The sequence below is a fragment of the Tursiops truncatus genome, chromosome 15 (assembly GCF_011762595.2).
Source record: "Tursiops truncatus isolate mTurTru1 chromosome 15, mTurTru1.mat.Y, whole genome shotgun sequence".
In the NCBI taxonomy this organism is placed as follows: domain Eukaryota; kingdom Metazoa; phylum Chordata; class Mammalia; order Artiodactyla; family Delphinidae; genus Tursiops; species Tursiops truncatus.
This window is the reverse complement of record NC_047048.1, coordinates 39,084,592-39,104,175: the sequence shown is the minus strand read 5'-3', so window position 1 is coordinate 39,104,175 and position 19,584 is coordinate 39,084,592. Positions and strand designations below refer to the sequence as shown.

The 19,584-nt window shown below is 43.1% G+C and overlaps 1 protein-coding gene across 13 annotated transcripts in view; it reads left to right on the top strand.

Annotated features, from left to right (window-relative positions):
- Nucleotides 1–19,584, top strand: part of SNX5 (sorting nexin 5) — an 84,860-nt gene that overhangs the window by 7,497 nt on the left and 57,779 nt on the right. For 6 of the 13 annotated variants that reach the window (XM_073792590.1, XM_073792589.1, XM_073792592.1 and 3 more), the window contains 12 exons: nt 2,728–2,832; nt 3,943–4,053; nt 5,109–5,230; nt 6,292–6,415; nt 7,090–7,185; nt 8,397–8,502; nt 8,585–8,660; nt 9,668–9,715; nt 9,924–9,963; nt 10,053–10,139; nt 11,379–11,538; nt 14,045–14,130. In XM_073792590.1, the coding sequence (XP_073648691.1) occupies nt 2,728–2,832; nt 3,943–4,053; nt 5,109–5,230; nt 6,292–6,415; nt 7,090–7,185; nt 8,397–8,502; nt 8,585–8,660; nt 9,668–9,715; nt 9,924–9,963; nt 10,053–10,139; nt 11,379–11,538; nt 14,045–14,130 (1,161 nt within the window). The other 7 variants (XM_073792596.1, XM_073792593.1, XR_012326181.1 and 4 more) reach the window with 7 other exon arrangements.

The following is a 19,584-nucleotide window of genomic DNA, read 5'->3' as shown; positions in this document are numbered from 1 at the left end:
GAGGCGTGTCACTCACTCGCTGTACCCTCCACCCTGTTGATTATTTAGCAAGTACTGTGCCGTGGGGCTATGGAGTGTTGGTTCTGTTGACCAAGCAGAAAAAGGAATGCTGAGCTTTTAATCACAGTTGATGCTTCCGGAGTGAGGAGACAGTGCTGACTTAGAAGGTATAAACGTTTCACAACTTTTTACTCCTTGGTGATTTATGGGCTTCATTATCTGGAGGGTTATCTTGCTACAATACAAGAAAGTTCCTTTGACTTGTGAATAGGGATCATTTGAGTTGGTGATGGTCTGCATACTCAGAATTTTGCCACCATCCTTTTTCAGACAATTCTTTGAGGCCCAAATGCAGACTTTTTCGTGTTATCTGTTGTGGATTTCTTTTTTTTTTTTTTAATTGTTTTGTTTTCGTGGTGGGGTGGGAGTGTTTATCATGTCAGGTGGTGGGATTGTTGAGTCCCTTCCTAGGGTGGTATATTTAGGCAAAAGTGATTACTGCTGGAGAAGCTGGGTGCTTGGCATCTTGTTATAGTGCACAGTCTTTCCAAACCTCTAGTGGTTTTTGTTATTTTGTGTTCTCATCACACTCTTAGACTAAAAAACAAAATATCTTTGCTGACAAGAAGATAGTAACACAGTGAATAACCTGGGCTGTTACTTCTGTATGGTTGGAGGTGTGGGAAAGAGGTGACATCTGATGTTCGCTGGTGAAGTCCATTGCTGCTTTGACTGGTGCTTCAATGAGCCCCGTTTACTAGATTACATTCCCCTTGGGTCTTCTAACCCTAATTCCCAAGGCAGTCCTTGTGGTGCTCGCAGGCTCACTGGGCTGGGAGTGAGCTAAAATGGAATTGACGGTATGTTCAGAAATTGAGAGACTGCTGGAAACCAGGATTTGTGACCTCGTTGGGAAATGGAATCTCAGGAAACATGGCTGTTGTTGCTGAACTCAGGGAAATGCACCTTAGACACGGTCCCTGGGCCGGCCCCATCTTTCCACCAGTAACCTGACCTACTTTATTCGTGTACTGACTCTTGACGCGTACAAACATGAGATCAGTGGGCGCGTACAAACATGAGATCAGTGGGGTGGCCAGTATTCTCTGCAGTCAAATTTAGTGTATATTTTGAGGTCTTTTTGAATGCTGCATTTGCCCAGTGGTAAATTATCAGAAGGAAGGAAGCTTTTATCAGAAATATGTCAGAGAGTCACAGCTGTGATAAAATGAAGTATCCCTGACCTTGAAGCTTTATCTTTCTTTGCAGAGATTTCATAAATGGACATGTGAAAATTAAGCCAAACAAGCAAATATTTCATAGGAGTCATCACGAGTTCACTTGGAAGATGTATTTAGGTTGATATGTAAGGAACTGTTAAGTATATTGTGATCTTAAAATACTTGATGTTAAAAATCAAGTTCTGGTGGCAAGAACGTGAGCCTTAGTTCTTAGAGGAAAGCCATTGTTCTAAGGGCTCACTCTGGTTTTTGCAATTAAAATTTTTTTCTTGGTCACAGTGCTGAAGGAAAAAGGGAAGTACTGACAGTTTCTGAGATACTACAAAGGAGAGAGAAGTAATCCATGTGTTCTTGGAGAATATGTTTAATCTTTTCATACCTAATAGAACCAGTTTTTCTATTTTCAGAAGTTCATCAGTCTTTGGTCTTTTTATTTTGAAGTAAGGAATTCTTACTTCAAAGGGAAATTTAAAGGGAAATACTCAGGATTCCCTGTTCTCTCATCCTCTTAACTCCAGTCTTCACTTGGCATTTTCCTTAATAGTCTAGAGGGTTCTGGCAACTTTAGCACTAGTTTACAGTTGGGGGCTGGGGGAAGGATGAGATGTTTAATCCCTGCAATCTCTTATTTGTGTCAGGCCTTCAGATCCACTGTCAGCTTGTCTGTCTTAAGAATGAAAGAAATTATCATATTTTAGACTCAGTTGGAAAGCTTTTTTTTTAAGCAAGACCATTTTAACCACTTTTTCCTAACAGTCCACTTCTTCCAAGAATTCTTTTTAAACACTCAAAACTGGAGTTGGATATTATTTTCCTCTGAGTTTCCAACTAACAAAAATCATTTACTTTTGTTTCCTGGGCAGTGCTCACACTTCTTCCTTATGTGTAATCGCAGTAGAATTCTGATAATTAAGGCCTTTGTTGGTTTTTACAATTCACTTCTTGTGTCTAGATTTCGCATCTCCTTGCAGTCCCTGAATATCAATAGGTCCACTCTTGAGTGGGTTTTTATCTCTCCACGCAAGATCCCATACCACCTGACTGTTCTCTGTACTTCCAAGTTTTCCCAGCCTCTAACTTTCAGATATACGTACAGTCTGTTAACGCCTCTTGAATATTCTTGTAATTTGGGCATTTATGTAAGAAGTTCAAGATTTCGTTTTATCCAGTTGAAGCCTTCTTATTCTTAGTACAGTTCTTCAATTATTTGGTTAAATGTATTTTTCACGTACACATAAAGTATGTAATGTACATGATATTAGAATTATATAGTTGCTTTGTTTAGATTACAGGAATTCACTGGACCCACCCATGCATTTAAGAGCAGGTTTCCCCACAGTTTCAAATACTATCTCAACTTTGTTCTAAAATAGAACAATAGAAGTCTTGTATAGACTGCTTTTTAATTACTAGCTCCCCATTTTTGGAAGGATACTTTTTAGGACTAAAATGAACTTGAGACTAATAGCCAAAAAATGTATTTCAGCTGAGATCTGTGTCAGTGGACCTGAATGTTGATCCCTCGCTTCAGATTGACATACCTGATGCACTCAGTGAGAGGGATAAAGTCAAATTTACGGTGCACACCAAGGTAAGTGACAGAATGACTTCAGTAATAAAAACAGTGCCAGGTTGCAGCCTTGTTATTCACAGTGGGTGTGAGAAGAGACCTAGTGACCTGAGTGCAGTGTGGCACTCCTGCTAAGTGAGGCCCCTCCCTCCACTTGCTCCTAGTAAGCATCAGATGAGTGCTCTTCTTACAGCATTTTCTACTGTGGTGGAGCCCTGGGGCTGTGGGGTTTGCTGGTGTTTAGTGTGGCTTGTGCTCTGCTCCGTGGGGAAGCAAACCAGGCAGAGCGACAGAGCTGGAGCCACCTGCCACAGAACTCCACCTTTGTAATTTGCGTGCGTGGGAAGTGCTTGCTTTTCCCATATTTACTAAGTTCTTGGCCGTCACCCCACCTATTATGATTCAGAAGAGGTTTTTTTCTTCCAGATTTTTAAAAAAATTTACTTTGAAGTATAACTGATTTATAATGTTGTTAATTTTTCTCCAGATTTTTCATTTGACAAAAGCAATATGCCAATCTGTGAAAAATATAGAAAGTTTAATTCCTTGGGATCTTTTCAGGAACATTTTTAGCCTCCTTTCTCCTTCCATACTAGTTAAAATATATTGAGTGCTTGTCTTATGCCAGGCACTTTTGTAAAGGGTTTACATGGGCTTAATTTTCTCTTTCTAACAATCTTATGGTATTCTGTTATCCCCATCTTACAGGTGAGGAACTGAGGTACAGGTTTAAATGAAGTAAATGGCTGAGGCACAATTTGAGTCAGGAAGTTTGAAGCTAGAGCTCTTGGTTTATGCCATCTCCAGCATAATATTGGTAATATGTTGTCTATGAGGTCCTCTCCCATGAGGTTTTCTCTGTGTACCTTAGTGGCTTGGTGGTATTAACATACCTGTCACTCAGGCAGCGTGAGGCCTACGTGATTATATCTGTTTGAGTTGACCTGAAAGGTGGAGTTTTGTGACTAGAATTCCGTAAAGAATGTGTTGAATCTTAGCTTTGTTCTTTATTGGATCTCATTAAAAAACTGGATGTTCTATTATGCAGAATTTTCCCATAGTGCACTGCATGAAACCCAAGCCACTTTATCTGAAAATAGTAGTTAACAGTCACTTCTTTTTTCTTTACAGACCACGCTGCCCACGTTTCAGAGCCCAGAGTTTTCTGTTACAAGGCAACATGAAGACTTTGTGTGGCTACATGACACTCTTATTGAAACTACAGACTACGCTGGGCTTATTGTAAGTACATTTTGGGTAATCAGATAATTACTGAAGCCAATTTCTTCTACCTTGCTGTTCATTTTGTTTTGAGAGACTTTTACCCACTTTTATTTATAATAGATTGTGAAAATAGTCTGATTTCATTTGTCAACTAGAGTATGTGTTAGCTATTACTGGTAAAATCTAAAGTATGTGAAAATAGCGTTTTAGCTGTAAGATGAAGCATAGTCTTATATTCTGTACAATAAAAGAGAGTAAGCAGTTTCATGGTGTAAAGTCTTGTCTACCTTTGGGTTTAGCATTTCTCTGGCATTTCCTTTCAGCCATCAAGTGGAATTGATCTCTGCTGGTGGTAGTGTGTGCTGGGTTTCTCAGGTGTGTTCTGCTGAAGGCGTAAAGGGGGCAGTTGTCTTTGTGCTTGGCCCTTGAGAGTTAATGCGTGGCTCTGGGAAGAGACTTAGCTGATTTTATTTATTTTTATTTTTTGGCTGCACTGTGCAGCTCGCAGGATCTTAGTTCCCCAACCAGGGATTGAACCCGCGCCCTCGGCAGTGAAAGCGCAGAGTCCTAACCGCTGGACTGCCAGGGAAGTCCCTTAGCCGATTTTAAAGGAGAGAGAAACATGGCTTTTCCTGCCAGGCCAGCTGAAGAATCTGGCCAAATAGTTAAACAAAATCAGTACTGAAGCTTATGTTTAAGAATGTCCACACAAAATTAGAATCTTTTATCCTCTGGAATAAATTCCTTTATAAATTCAGAGATTATTATCTTCATCGTACTTCATTGGCTTCATTTTAGCATTGATTATAATATATAAATTAAACTGACAATTGAAGCAGGATAAACTGTCATACCTACCAACTGTCCAATGATTAACCGAACAAATGATTGCAGTCAAAGTGAGTGCCCATTGTAGGGGACACTTCTTTTAAATGGCCGAAAGGAATAAGGTTAAGAGAAAAGTGCAAGTTGATTTTCAGGCAGCCCCACTGGGCTCCCTGCCTCCTGTGCACAGGCACTGAGTTGCACATATCGGGGGCAAGAACCCTCACGAGTTACTGCCTTGACTGCAGATTCCGCCCGCGCCTGCAAAGCCTGACTTCGACGGCCCTCGAGAGAAGATGCAGAAACTGGGAGAGGGTGAAGGGTCTATGACCAAAGAAGAATTTGCCAAGATGAAGCAAGAGCTGGAAGCGTAAGTGCATTTTCTTGATGGGGGCTCTACCCTTTGAGAATAAAAGTGGTGATGTGTGCAGAAGCGAGAATCTGACAGCTAATTTCAGTTAATTAGTTACCTGGCTATTGTCTTCTCAAACCACATTTTGCAGAGTGTGGGTGAAGGGGCCTGGTCTTTGTACTTTAGACATTGATTCCCTGGGGACTGCTGACGCTGAGTAGATGGTGGTTCTATCTGTAGACCATGCTTGTCATGGAGTGTTGGTCTGGCATAAAGTGAAGAACTAAACGTTTGTCTTTATATATAAACAAGTCTTCAGGCTGTGATAATGTACAAAACTTTCTTCCCTGAAGTTTGTTTACTGGAAGTATGGTTGAAACTAGATGGCAGTGAGTGCTGCTACAAAGAAGCATTCTAAGAATAGCCACAGCTATGGCTCTTTTAATCTGGTTGTAATTCTTTCAAAGAAAAATGGATTCTTTATTCTGTATCATAGTTGGAGGTTTGCATACAGTTTCTTATGACGCCCTCCTTGCACTTCTTTCTATTGGCTCCCTCCCTTCTTCGGGGTCCATCTCAGCGAGTCTCTTCAGCATGCTGCCACAGGCCCATTAGCCTGGTACCCCGTGGACAGCTCTGAGGATAGAGCGCTGAACACAACAGACAAGTGCCTACTGTTGGGAAGTTTAGAGTCATCTCTAGTGTGTAGATTAAGATGAAGCCACTTAGTAGTTTCTGATGGTTCCAGGCTTTGTTAGACTCACTGCTGTGTACATGGCTGCAAAATTAAAGGGTTTTCATGGTTATAAAGAAGCCAGTGTTTTGTGCTTAAGTACATGTGGGTTTGGGCTTCACAGATGTACCCTATCAACTCTGGTTATATCGCTTCCCCTTTCGGTGGCTGTTCCACAGATTCCAAAACGAGAACTGCCTTATTACCTAGTTGGATGCTACATTATACCAAGCTGCTTTGGGTCCAGTTGAGGTGTTCTGCATGGCTGCAGGAGCAGCACAGTGAGGTCCCAGGGAGCAGTGTTGGGTGGTCAGCTGAGCTGAGGCCTTGTGCGCTTCTCTTCCAGTGAGTATCTCGCGGTCTTCAAGAAGACTGTGTCTTCCCATGAAGTCTTTCTTCAGCGGCTCTCCTCTCACCCTGTTCTCAGTAAAGATCGCAACTTTCACATTTTCCTGGAATATGATCAAGATGTAAGGCATTTTTATTCCATTTCCATGATCCAGTTAAAATGTACAAAGAATATACTTGATATATTTTCTGAAAAATTGACTTTCAAGGTTGAGTTTCTTATCAACACAACAGAAACCTTTCTTAGATGCTCCTTCCCTTGCCTACCTCCCCCAGGGCAATAGATCCAATGTGTAAGGCATTTTTATAAAATGTTGCATGTAAATATTTTGACCTTTTTCCCCTCAGTTAAGCTTGGGATTATTCAAAATAATTTAAGTTGATCCACATTTGTTTTATTCATTGAAAGAGAGACATATGCTTGCTTTTTTACAAAAATACGTTACATTTCTTGCTGTTTAATATGTATGAGGCAAGCCCTGACCTAGACATTTCCTCAGGTCTTCTAACCAGTGAATAATCAGCATAACAGCACAGTAATTCTATCAAGAATTTAAAGGCACTAAGACTTGATATTGATACCTAGATAGTTTTTCACAATATCTCCTAAGTCACACTTTTAGAATTACAACGTGTGCTTAGATTTAGCTGTTTATTTGATATTTTAGATCTGTTGTTAACGATAGAATTAGAGGTATCTTAAGTGTATACTTATACTAGTAAACAGTTACTTGGAATGTGTTCAGGACTTGATGGGAAATATATGTACCGTTAACTGTTTTGGATTTCTCCTTAGCTAAGTGTTAGGCGGAAAAATACCAAAGAGATGTTTGGTGGCTTTTTCAAAAGTGTGGTGAAAAGTGCTGATGAAGTTCTTTTTTCAGGAGTTAAGGTAAGTGGCCTTTAGCTATTTGAGAAAATTCTTCTCTTTGTGTGAATAGGTGACCTTTTGTTTCTTCAGAATAGATATTTGTGAAACAAATGGTATTAGCTTCTCAAAAATGTAAATAATTTTTTTCAAATTTGGTTATTTTTATCTACTCATTGAATTTTCACTTATTTTCCAAAAATACTCTGTTCTTTCCCAGGAGAAGGGATAAGAACCTTTCCACACTTAAATCTTCATTTTCTCCTTTTCTGTAAGGAGAGGTTACTCAGTTATTTTTTTAAAAAAATAAGCTACAAGACCAGTATTTCATGCTATTCTCCAGAATTGCACTGCCCCCTGGTAGCCCCAGCCTCAGGTGGCAGTAGAGCACTTGACAGATGCAGTTGGCTGGTGTAATGAAGGAACTGAATTTTATGTTTTGTTTACATGCTGGATTTCAAGGACTTGATAGGGAGAAGGAACCATAAAATATGGGTTTTACCTGTTTCTTTTTATAATGTGGTTACTACAAAAGTTTTAAGCGGCACGTGTAGCTCACATGTTTCTATTGGACAGTGCTGTTCTAGAACATCAAATAAATGTACAAGTTTCTCACTAGCCTTGTAGGTGTGGTTTATTTCTTCACTCCTCAGCGCCCCTCCCTTCTACCATAACAGTTACTGTCTGGTGTCTGACTTTGCCACTTCAGGGCTTGAGTAGGGAGCCCAGGGTGTAGGTGCTGAGAAAGACAGGGCGTTGTCAGAAATGTGGAAGCTCTGGGGCTGTCTCTGGCACAGCTGAAGGTGTGCTGTCCCCACGCATTGCGGGGGCGTTTGGCATCCCTGGTCAGTGCCCACCAGATGCCAGCATTGCCTCCCAGTCTGGAACCGAACACATTTGGCAGGTGCAGGTATCCGAGGCGAGGGAGCCACCCACTGGGCGGAACCACTGCTCTAGCGGAATTGCTGGAGGTTAGAGAAGATGCTGAGTTTTACTGGGCTGTGCTAAATGGCTCTTCAAAGTGGTTCTCTCTGTTCACATTTCCTGCTAGCATTTCGCTTTTCCTAATCCCAGGTATAAAAAGTGCATTTCAAAAAAAAATTATTTTTATTTCCCTAGTCTTTAGAGGTTAAACTTCTTATGCATAAGCTTATTTCTTTAGTGTTTTTTTCTAATATAAAATACATATTTGTAAGAAGTTTTGCTTCTTAGACCTCTTTTTTCCTTCCCTTTAGGAAGTAGATGACTTCTTTGAGCAAGAGAAGCATTTCCTCAGTAACTATTACGATAGGATCAAGGGTTCCTGTGCAAAGGCTGACAGAATGACCAGCGCTCACAAAAGTAAATACTTTCGCCCATTAGCCCCTTAGTCTGCTAATGTGCCAGCTCTGCTCACATAAAACGGCTATCCTTGTTCCTGCAGATGTAGCAGACGATTACATCCACACCGCAGCCTGCTTGCATAGCCTGGCTTTAGAAGAGCCCACGGTCATCAAAAAGTAAGTTTTTGTTGGAAAACATTTTCTCTAATCCCCTAATTGAAAGCTGTTGGGTGGTAAAATGGGTAATGACTACACAGGTTCAGTTCCGCTCTTGAGCCAAGCCCATCTCGGGTGGACCATAGTCTCCAGCACTCACTTTATACTATACACCCTCTGAACATAAAAACTTGTAAGACGTTTGTAGGGGACTCAGGGCACTTCTGTACCAAACGTGATAGTTGTTGTCAAAGCCTTTATTTCTGTCAAACTTACATGTGTCTGTTGTTGATTCTTTTGATTTTGGAATTGTCTTTGAGAGAAGTTTGCTTTGTGTTTTCTGGCAAATGGTGCTTGCGCTTTACTAGGTAATGCCCTGGGCTGACTTGAAGAGATTTGGTTAAGGTAGCCATAAGGGTGAAGTAATGACCCCAGTCTGATTTTGAGCATTTTTTTATATTAATTTTTCACAGTTTCTTCATTCTAGTTATTTCTGGTGTGAGATGGTATAGTTGGCCCCTTCCATGTCTGTGGGTTCTGCATCTACAGCTTCAAACAATTGCAGATCGAAAATACTTGTTTTTAAATTCCAGAAAGTTCCGAAAAGCAAAACTTGAATTTGCTGTGCATCAGCGACTATTTGCATAGCATTTATGGTGTACTTACAACTATTTACATAGTATTTACATTTTATGCGTGATAAGGAATCTAGAGATGATTTAACATATACAGGAGTGTGTATGTGCATTATATGCAAATACACCATATAGATAAGGGACTTGATCAACTGTGGATTTTAAGCTCTGTGCAGGGTGGGCACTGTATCCTGGAACCATCCCTCACTGTTACTGTCAAATGACTGTGTTCTACTTACACCTAGGCTTGGTCTAGGGGGCGTTAGTATTTCAGACTTGAAAATGGGAGTCAGGCTGATGACAGAACCAAGACAAACTAGTAGCGTATTTATGGCTTAGAACCTGACCTTGACTAACACAAGTTTAACAGCGGATAAAAACTTGGGGACACAGGTTCTGCACAGCAAGGTGGCTGAGTGGCAGCAAGAGAGACCAATGCCGGTGAGTGCAGCACTGGAAATGTGCTCGATTTCGTAACCATCTTCTCTGCTAGTTTGGGCCACTTGTGATGAAAGCATTGCTTTGATAAGTTAATTCTAAAGCGCCACAGACTAGGACTCCTGAATTTGCCCATTCATGTCTTAGAGCATTGATAAGCATATTTCATACATGATTTAAGACCGTAAGCCAAAATCGTGTATATTTGCAGGTACCTATTGAAGGCGGCTGAGCTATTTGAAAAACTTAGGGTAAGGATTTTTATGTTGGTCTTCAAGGTATGTGTTTTATAATCTGTAGATTTCTGCTTAGATGATGGTGGCCTTTGATTTCTTAACAGAAAGTAGAGAGTCGAGTCTCCTCAGATGAAGACTTAAAGCTGACAGAGCTCCTCCGATACTACATGCTCAACATAGAGGCTGCTAAGGTGAGGGAGTTCTCCCAGAAGAGGTCTGATGATACCGATGTATTCTCTTTGTTAAAAATGAAAGAAGATGGGAATTTGTCAGGATTGTTCATGTAAGTGATGTCAGCCTAAATAAAGAAGTAAACTGAGGCAAGCTCGAGTTTCTTCAGGAGTAGGAGAGGAGTTGCATGCAGTGTGGGAAACACTGTAGCAAGCCACAGGAGAGTCCATTGAGGGTGTGGGGTGGGATGTATTTTGGGGCAAGGAGTGCAAAGAGGAAGAGTCTTTGGCAGTAAGATGGTTGGCGTGAGGGAGCTGGTCCCCAGCAGTAAGCTCATTGGCTGGTGTTCACTGGTCAGGAGGTAAGTCTGGGTCTCCTGTGTATCAGGTGTTTGTGGGAAATCAGTCTCTCAGTTCTTAAGTTGTATAGTTATATTCTGAGGGTGCGGGTGTGTATCCTCCAGTTCCGTTTTAGATTGAAATCATCTCACAGTGACGTGCCTTTTTTGTGACATTGTGTCCTTAGTTTGCATTGCTTAGGAACTTAGGGGCAGTAGGGCTGGTGCCGAGTAGACAGGTAATGGCTTGGGAGATAATATGCTGTTGGATGCAGAGATAACTGGACACATGCCAAAGGGGCTATTTCTGAGGCAGAAAAGGCTTTGGGGTTGTGATCTTTTATTGAATTGCAGTTGTCACTGCAGCCTTTGAGTCATAGAGCATTACTTAACCAAAAGCAAGGTGAAGTGGTCAGCAGAATGACCTTTGGGAATGGAACGTGCATTCTTCACTGTCTACACTGTCCTGAAGAAAAATGTTTAAATTATTTTTATATGAAATATACTAAACCTGGCAGCATAAAATTAGGTAGGGAAAATACCTAATGGGAAAATGTCATCAGGAAGTAGAAGTTCATTCTTTCCCCCATAGTTTAGTTTTATTTTAGGTGACTTGTCTTGTGACATGTTTTCTTAGAGAAAAAAAATCCTGTAGTCGTCACTGTTTGGTTCCTTTTCTTGATCCGTATAAAGAATGCCGGAAAGGCCGTCAGCAATGCATTAAGCACTGCTATTACCAGCCTAATGTTGAGATTTAAAGCGGGGGCGGTGCAGGAGGTGGTTGATGTCTGACATTTTAGGCAGTGCCCCAAGGTACTTGTCTGTTTTTTAGAGTACTTCAGATAGTCTTCCTGTTCTGTTCTAGAGGTTTTTCGGTATTGGTTTAACTACCATGCATCATATCTGTTAATTTTCTTCTCAGGATCTCTTATACAGACGCACTAAAGCCCTCATTGACTATGAGAATTCAAACAAGGCGTTGGATAAGGCCCGGTTAAAAAGCAAAGATGTCAAGCTGGCTGAGGCACACCAGCAGGAATGCTGCCAGAAATTTGAACAGCTTTCTGAATCTGCAAAAGAAGGTTGAGTGGGGCCACTTTTTATTTACTTTTTGCTTTTTATTAGGAAATAATCTCAAGCTTACAGAGAGAAGTTGCACAAATGGTACAGAGAACACCCATACATCCTCTGCCTTGTCACTTGCACACGTACATGTGCTCCTACTTGTGTGATTTTATAAACATATCTGGGTGGTTTTTTTTTTAACCATTTGAGATTAAGTTGTATCTTTCTTAGTAGTTTTATCCCTGAAAACTTCGCTGTGTTTCTCTTACATCCCTACAGTACAGTTACCAACTTTGGTAACCTTTGATACAATACAGAGTTGTCCTCTCCCCCACTCCTCCAGGTCAGCACTTGGTGCTGTCTATCCTTTATTAACACAAGCCTTCCCTTCTCTCCCATATTTTTATTTTTATCATCTTCATTAGACCCATGGATTCCTGTTTTCAAACAGTTTTAAAATTCATGACTATATGAAATTATTTTGGTGTTCCTACTGTCCAGACTGAGCCAGTGAGAGCGCCCTTAAAGCTGGCGTGGCCTTATGACACGCCCGTATTTTTGAGGATTAGATGTTTTGTGCTAATCTTAGACCTTTTCTACTCCAGCCATGAAAATCGCCATTTCTTCCAGGAGCCCAGATTGAGTGCTACGTGTGCTCATTTCTTCTGGGGTGCCTCTGCTTCTAGACCTTTCAGCCAACAGTGGGGAAATATCAGGATGTGTGCATACACGTATATACTCTTCAGGGATCATGAGTCTGTGATAATGACTCAGTTGTATTCCATCTCCACAGGGTTGGTTCTTGCCTTCTACCATTCCAGAGTAAGGGGCTTTTAAAATATAATTTAGGAATTCCCTGGTGGTCCAGTGATTAAGACCCTGTGCTTCCAATGCAGGGGGCACAGGTTCAATCCCTGGTCAGGGAACTAAGATCCCGCATGCCACGCAGCATGGCCAAAAAAATAAAATAAAATTGGGAGATGGTGTACCATATCCATTGAACATGAGTGTACTCTAGGTAGTCTTTTCCTTAGTGGGGATCTCCCTGCGCTGAAGTTCTTAGGGGCCATGGAACATGCCAGAGCAAAAAGTAAAGACTGTGTCCTCCAGAATGTGAATGTAAATTAGAGTGGACACTTGATTCACCCTCAAAACACCCTCCCCCTTCAAAACTCAGGTTTCCATGTGGAATCCGTATCTCATTATAAGACTGTTTCCTCAGAACTTCCCCCTCCTCTTTGGCGCTGCAGTCCCGGTGTATCTGGAAGAGCTCTGCTCCTTTGTCTTGGCTTCTCTCTGTTCAGGACTCCGGTGCCCTCACTGACGGACAGGGCTTCTCTGTACAGTCTTTGCAAATGGCCTGCAGACATGCTCCCATGGCTGCCCTTTGTATTCTTTCAGAGGAACCTCTTTCTCGCTGCACTGTAGTTTAAATAAAAATTCTAGCTTTTTTAAAAAAAAACAGCTAATTTAAATTTATAAGGAAAAAGAACACTTCAAAACTACTGAGTTGAAATCTTAGGTTATTATATAGGCCAGAGTTTAGTGGCTTTGAGAATTTTTTTAAAGAGAAGCCACAAAGCTTTACAATGGTGCCAGATTAGGCTTGTCTCTATTGCCCAAGGTTTGTCCCTTTGTTGTTTGATCTTATCCTCCTTACTCAAAATGTAAGCCTGGGTGTACACTATTTAAAAGTGCAGTACTCTGTAGAATAATGAGATAAATGGCTCCTAGCCTGTTTGTCTTAGGTTGAGGTTGTAAGGTTGTGGCTGAATTGATGGGAACTCTTGCAGAAGCACAGGGCAGTGGGCAGGTGTCCTGGGAGACAGATGGGTCAGTCTGGAGTTCTGGTCCTGGAGGGAAGGAGAAGAGCTTATTTTGACATCTGACAAAACCAGCCTGATGTATCCGAGTTACTATCGTTAACATCACTATGCATTTTTTGAGTTTTTATTTTTTAATGTGGCTGCTTGTATTACATTTCTGTTGGATGGTGCTGTGTAGACAAGATACAGGACTCTGAGCACCACCTTAAGCTAAGGGAGGATTTTGATTACAGGAATGATGGTGAGAGCTGCAGGGTAGAGCCTGAGTTCACAAGTGTGTGGAAGGAATCAGAGGGAGTCTGATAGGACAGTGATCCTGAATTTTCATGATGGATATAGACACAAAGGTGGCATGTTCTGTAGAAATAGCCACAAAAAAGCAGTTTTCAAAGTTTAAAAATGATCCGTAAAAAAGGTCATTGGTGCAAGTATGTGTGGCCCACTACCTCCCTAGCCCACCCTCCACAAGCACTGGTTCCCAGAGGGAAAGGGCAAGGCAGCTCAACTCAGAAACCTCCAGGTGTTCAGGGGCCATTCTTGGTGACTGGGGGTGTGTTCCAATGGCAGAGATAACAAAATATGAGAAAATGTGGTTGTAGGGTACCAAAGCTTTGGAGATCATTTTATTTGTAAAAATGGTATTTGGAAGTTAAAGATGAAGATTGTTCTGTTTTTCTTGGTAAACTTTGCTTTGTAGAGCTAATCAATTTCAAACGAAAGAGAGTGGCAGCATTTAGGAAGAATCTGATTGAAATGTCTGAACTGGAAATAAAGCATGCCAGGGTAAGTGTTATCTTCAAACTAAGTCAACTTTGGGGGGTCTTTTTCAAGTTATTTACCAATTCACTATTCCAGTGTCATCAAGCAGATGGCATTTGCTTTGTGGTTTTAATCCCCTGAGGTGTGGGTGGGAGCCACTTGTCAGAGTATTTTTTCCACTGCAAACCAAAACTCCGTATGTCTTGATGAAATACTGCTTTTTGAGAAGAGCATTCTTGGTGGCGTTTACCCAGCTTCTCTCTTGACGTCCTTGCGGGCCACACCCTGAAGGAGTTTTTCCAGTAATTTGTGAGCATCCATCATAGCATTTATAAGCTCTTCGTTATCTGGAGTTTTCATGGAAGATTTTTTTTTTAAATAGTTTTCTAATTTGCTAAGTGTCTTCTGATATTAATTCCCTTTTGGTTTAAAAGGGAGGAAAACTTCCTCATAATGTCTGTAGCATAATTTAGCCCAGAAAAGATGGAGAACAGTGGTTCTCAGTGCTAGAGCATATTAGAATCCTACTGGGGAGCTCTTAGGGAATTTTTGTTTTTGTTTTTTTTTGTGCCCAGGCTCATTCACTCAGGGTTTCTGGGCTCTTTGGGTGGTTCCTGGGTACAGCAGATACTGAGCCTCAGGGTGCTGTCTGAGCCAGGGCAGTCAGGTCACTGTCACTGGCCATCTGTGCTGGTTAAAGCAGGAAGACTGAACGTTTGTATGTATTTTGAATTTCTTTATTTTGACCACAACAGAGATGCTTACTCACTTGCCTCTTTTAAGTCCTGCTGTATATATGACCTTTTAAATTGGAGTTTTAAAGTATCATTTATGGGTCATTTATGATAGTGTTCTGAGTATTCTAGGTTTTTTGAATTCCTTTAAAGTGAGTACTTTGTACAGTATTTCCTGCCAAGTCCTATGTGAATATTTATCATTTGTAATCTCATTTATAATCTCACCCACAACTACTTTTTAACAACTTTTTATCCAGTATTTCCAAGGCTTTCAAATACCACATTTAGGTTAAGTCACATGAGTGGGATTGGCATGATTGCAGTGGGAGCAAACCTGGGGTGTGGGGTGGAGGTGCTGAAGTGCTGACCAGCCCTTCTGAGGGTGAGGAAATCCCCAACGTGAAATTGGGATGAGGGGAATTGTGGTTCAGGGGTCATTGAATGAAAAACAAGTACCCGGCCAGATGTCTTGTGACAAGTGAAGTCGGTAGGTCTGAGGCCCATGCCTCACCAGTGCCCCGACGTCTGTCTTCTAGAACAACGTCTCCCTCCTGCAGAGCTGCATCGACTTGTTCAAGAACAACTGAACGAAGGACGTGAATGTGAATGTGAAGAAAGCCCGCATCACTTGCACTCAGATCATTACCACGGAAGATTTATTACCTTTGGCTTTAGTTTAAAATTATGTGAATAAATATTTTGATTTCTAAAGATCTTAACACTTAACCATGTTGGTTCAAAAATATTTCTATTGCATGCTACTTCGACATAACTAATCTTTATGCATTTAATACCTCAGAGCGGGTAGAATCTAAGTACTGGGTTCTCCTCTAATTGGTCTTTCGTAATTAAGAAAGGGTGCAGGAATCTTGCGCCTTCTGGAGTCTGTGTAAGCAGTGGTCTGGCATACACTGCCTCACTGTTCCCTGTGCCCATGCCCCTACAAACCGGTTACTTTAGGGTAGGTGCCAATTATAACAGATGAGTCAGCCGCTTGTTACAGATGAGGGACATTCCATCTCTTCATTAGGTAATTTCCCCCTTTCTTACTCTCCTGGTTCTTTAATCACCTTGAGTTGTTTGTACTATAACAAGAGCAAGAAAAATCTCATATCTTTATATACACCCTTTGCAACTCCATTTTTGTAGTTGGGAGATAAATATTTGAGGGAAGAGAAGCATCTTAAGGGTATAAGAACAAGTAATAAGGCCTAATTTAGAAGGTGGCCAGATCTACATTAAGAAAGATGTGAACCCCCTACCTAATGGGGGGGGGCGGTATGTGTGTTTGGACTTTTTATAAAGTGTACAATAAAATAATCCATGCTCTACTATGGAGTGTTTTTGTGGGAAACAAGGCCAGGTGTGCCCTGAGACTGCACTTGCAGCTAAGCCTTGGGGGTGGTGAGGGCTTTGGTATCTGCCAGGCGTTGTCCCAGCCTCTGTTCTAATCTTAACAGTTTAGAAGACTACAGACCTGTTTTTAAGGGTATATCTGTCCCATCATTGGTGTGACTGAGCCTTAAGGTGGTGCCTGCCAGGTTTATGTCTATCTTTTGTAATTATTCGAAAGATACTTTGAGACTGTGTAAAAAGTTTACCCACTTCTTTTAGCCTGTGTTTTAATCAGCTGTAACTGGTGTGAGGGTTGTAAAACTCTGGTTTTGGACACCATAGGTGACTTTTTCTGATGTTAAACTGATGCTGAAGTCTTGCCCTCCCAGCCAGTTACAGTGACTGAAATTTACTAAACGAGCCTAGACAGGGTAATTCCTGCTCCCTTCACGTAAAGCGTTTGGGAGGGAGGCGTGGTGCAGGAAGCGAGTGCATTTAAACAAGCTGTGCTCCAGTCTGGGTTCCTAACCACATCTCGGTTCCCGCACACCTGTCACCCCCGGATCCCCCACAGTAACACAGGCGTCATGTGGCGTTGGGGTGTGCGACTCTGCCTAGTGTGCCTGGGTCACAGCTGGTCCCAGGAGTTCTGGCTATGGCTCACCTTGCCTCAGCCCTTGACTGGGGGCCACTTTGGACTAGGTCTGTTGCTGGATGTGAAACAGGTGGTTGGGACGCTGGGGTCCAAGTCCCGGCCCTGCTTGGTGGCTAAGGGGGCACCCTTCTGAACCAGACAGATCTGTAAGGTGCAGCAGTGCTTTAAACTAGGTGCCCCTCAAGTTAATTTTATACGAGTGATCTCAGAGTGTTTGTGTTTACCTTCTGCACTAAAGTCTTCATGGGCCTGCTGGTCATTCGTGAAACTGCACGGGGTTCTGGGTGGGTGAGGGTGTTTTAGTCCTCCCCTTCCCTGCCCACGTCGGCCAGTGGAGCCATTGCTGCCTCTGCAAACCTGGGCTCTTCCTGAGGAGCCAGGCAACCTGGCTACGAGGGAGCCAACGCCCTGATGCAGGAAGGCAAGGCTCGGTGTGGGACTGGGTGCTGACATCTATGTGCCGCCTGGGGGGCGGCGGAGGGTGCAGACCCAAGGGAGGGACTACCTTGTGCAGCCTCAGCAGGAGGAGAGCCAAGTGGGAAACTTACAGCTGCCCAGGCACCTTCCAGGGGCACAGGTGGGCACAGAGCACTCTAAAACGCTTTTCCTCAAGCCCATGGGTGAATTGGGGCCATTTCTGAGTGATGTGTGGGAGACTTTTGTTGAGGTGTTCTAAAAGCTTCAGTGAGTGTGCTGTAGGCTTGAGGATTGCTCTGAGAGACCTGGTAGCTAGTGACCCTTCTGTACCACATACAGCGCATGTCAGGTGCTGCCTTCGAGGTTCATCTGAGGTGATGCCTAGACCCATTTGGAAGTCACCTTGCTCTGTCAGCTTCCACCTGTAGGGGCAGAGTCACCCAGATCCCACACGTGCCCTCAGCTTGTGGGACAGAGGGGCAGCCCGGTGTCTGCAGAGTTGTTTCCGATGGTCTCTTCCCAGAGCAGCAGCCCTCTCTGGGTGACCCAAGACACCCTGTTGCTGAGGCTGCTCCTTGCGTTCTGGGACTGGTGTCAGACAGATGGGAGGTAATGGGTTCAGAGCTGGGCCGTGTGACAAGTCTGGAAGGAAGGCCGGGAGCACCACAGCTGGGCAGGGGCCGGTTATGAACTTGAGAGACAGCTGGGAACTGAGCGGTCCAGGAGGAGCCTCCCCCAGCCCTGTTCCCCATGCCCCTCAAAACAGATGCACGGCTCCCCTTGCTTGGGTGGGCAGAGCAGAGTGACTCCTTATTGCAGGTTTAGTTAGTTGCCATTCAAAAGGCATTTAATTTCTGTTTTTAATCTTTACTTCTGACTACCAAAAATGAATTCAGACAATACAAACTAAACTAGGAAGTAAAAATCCTATTTTACCACATCCCATAAAAGTCAGTTAATATGCTTCTGATTTTCCCCCTACCTATGTAGGCAGTGTATTTTACAGTTCAGGATGCCAGAGTAGGGCTTGGTTTCTGGAGGTTCCTAACCGCTGAGTACCTTCTCTCTCCCTTTGGAATGGTCTCCATGGTCCAGAGGCCTGAACACCTTTTGTTTCTTTGTCTTTCCACTGCCAGTCCCACCAGAAAGAGGGCAGGACCCCCGGAAGTCAAGTGTGGAGGAAGTGAGGGTTTCTTGGCCTTCCCACCCTCGGGCGTCTCTTCAGCAATCTTTTTTCCCCTCCCGCAAAGTCGTCACTTGTTAAACCAAAGACTTACATAGCCATTTTAGGAAGATTTTAATTTTAATTGGGTTTTACTTTCATGCTTTACAAAACCTCTTTTCAAAGCTTGTTAAATTGTGAGACCTGTAATCTTCAAAACACTCAGGAAAAAGGAGAGCCCATAATCCCAGCCCACAGCCATTTTATTTCTGATGGCTGCCTTCCAGCTCTTGCATTAATTCATCTGGTGCACCCTCAGCTGAAGGAGGATTTTTTAGCATCAGTCAAAGGGGAGAGGCTTGCGGGGTCGGGATAGGATTTCCGCTGAAGCTTGCTGCACAGATCATGTAGTGGAAGGCTGGCCAGATGCTTAACGTTTCAGGAACTGTTTACTGGCCTCATTTTTTAACTGCCACGCTGCAGACTCTTGTCATTTTGGTGGAGTTTGGAGATGGAATGGAGATTGTGTGTCTGTACTTGGCCATGTTCCCTCACACTGCAGAATCACAGGAGGGGACTCTGCCTGCTCTGGAGGATCAACCTAAGACAGGACAAGATTCCGGGACAGCAAACTAAAACGCTGCTGCTGGGCTTAGGCTAGTACCAATTTCCCCAGATTCAGGCCTGGTACACGTGCTAATTCCTGGCCTAGTGGTGGGAGTCCCAACGCCACAGTGGCCTGTCCTGTCTGGGGAAGGGAGGTTCCTGCAAAGCAGCTGAGCAGGTCACTCGAGGGTGAGTCAGCCTTTGGCTCCAACAGAGGCTCTTGGGGCCTCCCTGTCCTCGGGGTTGATCGTATCACGAGCCCATTTGGTCTTGTTGGGAGGCATGCGGCATGGATTTGGGGGCAGAAAAAGTGGCCAGAGGAGGAGGGGGAGGAAAAGGGAAGCAGCCGGTGAGCGCCCACAAACAGGTGATGGATAAAGCCCATGTCGAGAGGGAAACTCTGGAAACGCCTACTCAGAAGCCTGTGGGGCTTGCACAAGTGTTTTTTCTGGAGTCTGGTTTTTGCCTTTGGGCCCGTTCACACCGCCTGCAAAGCGCTTGTCCCACTGAGGGGGGCGGGGACAGGCCAGCGTGGGGTGCTGTCGCGAGGGTCCTTGTTGGGTAAG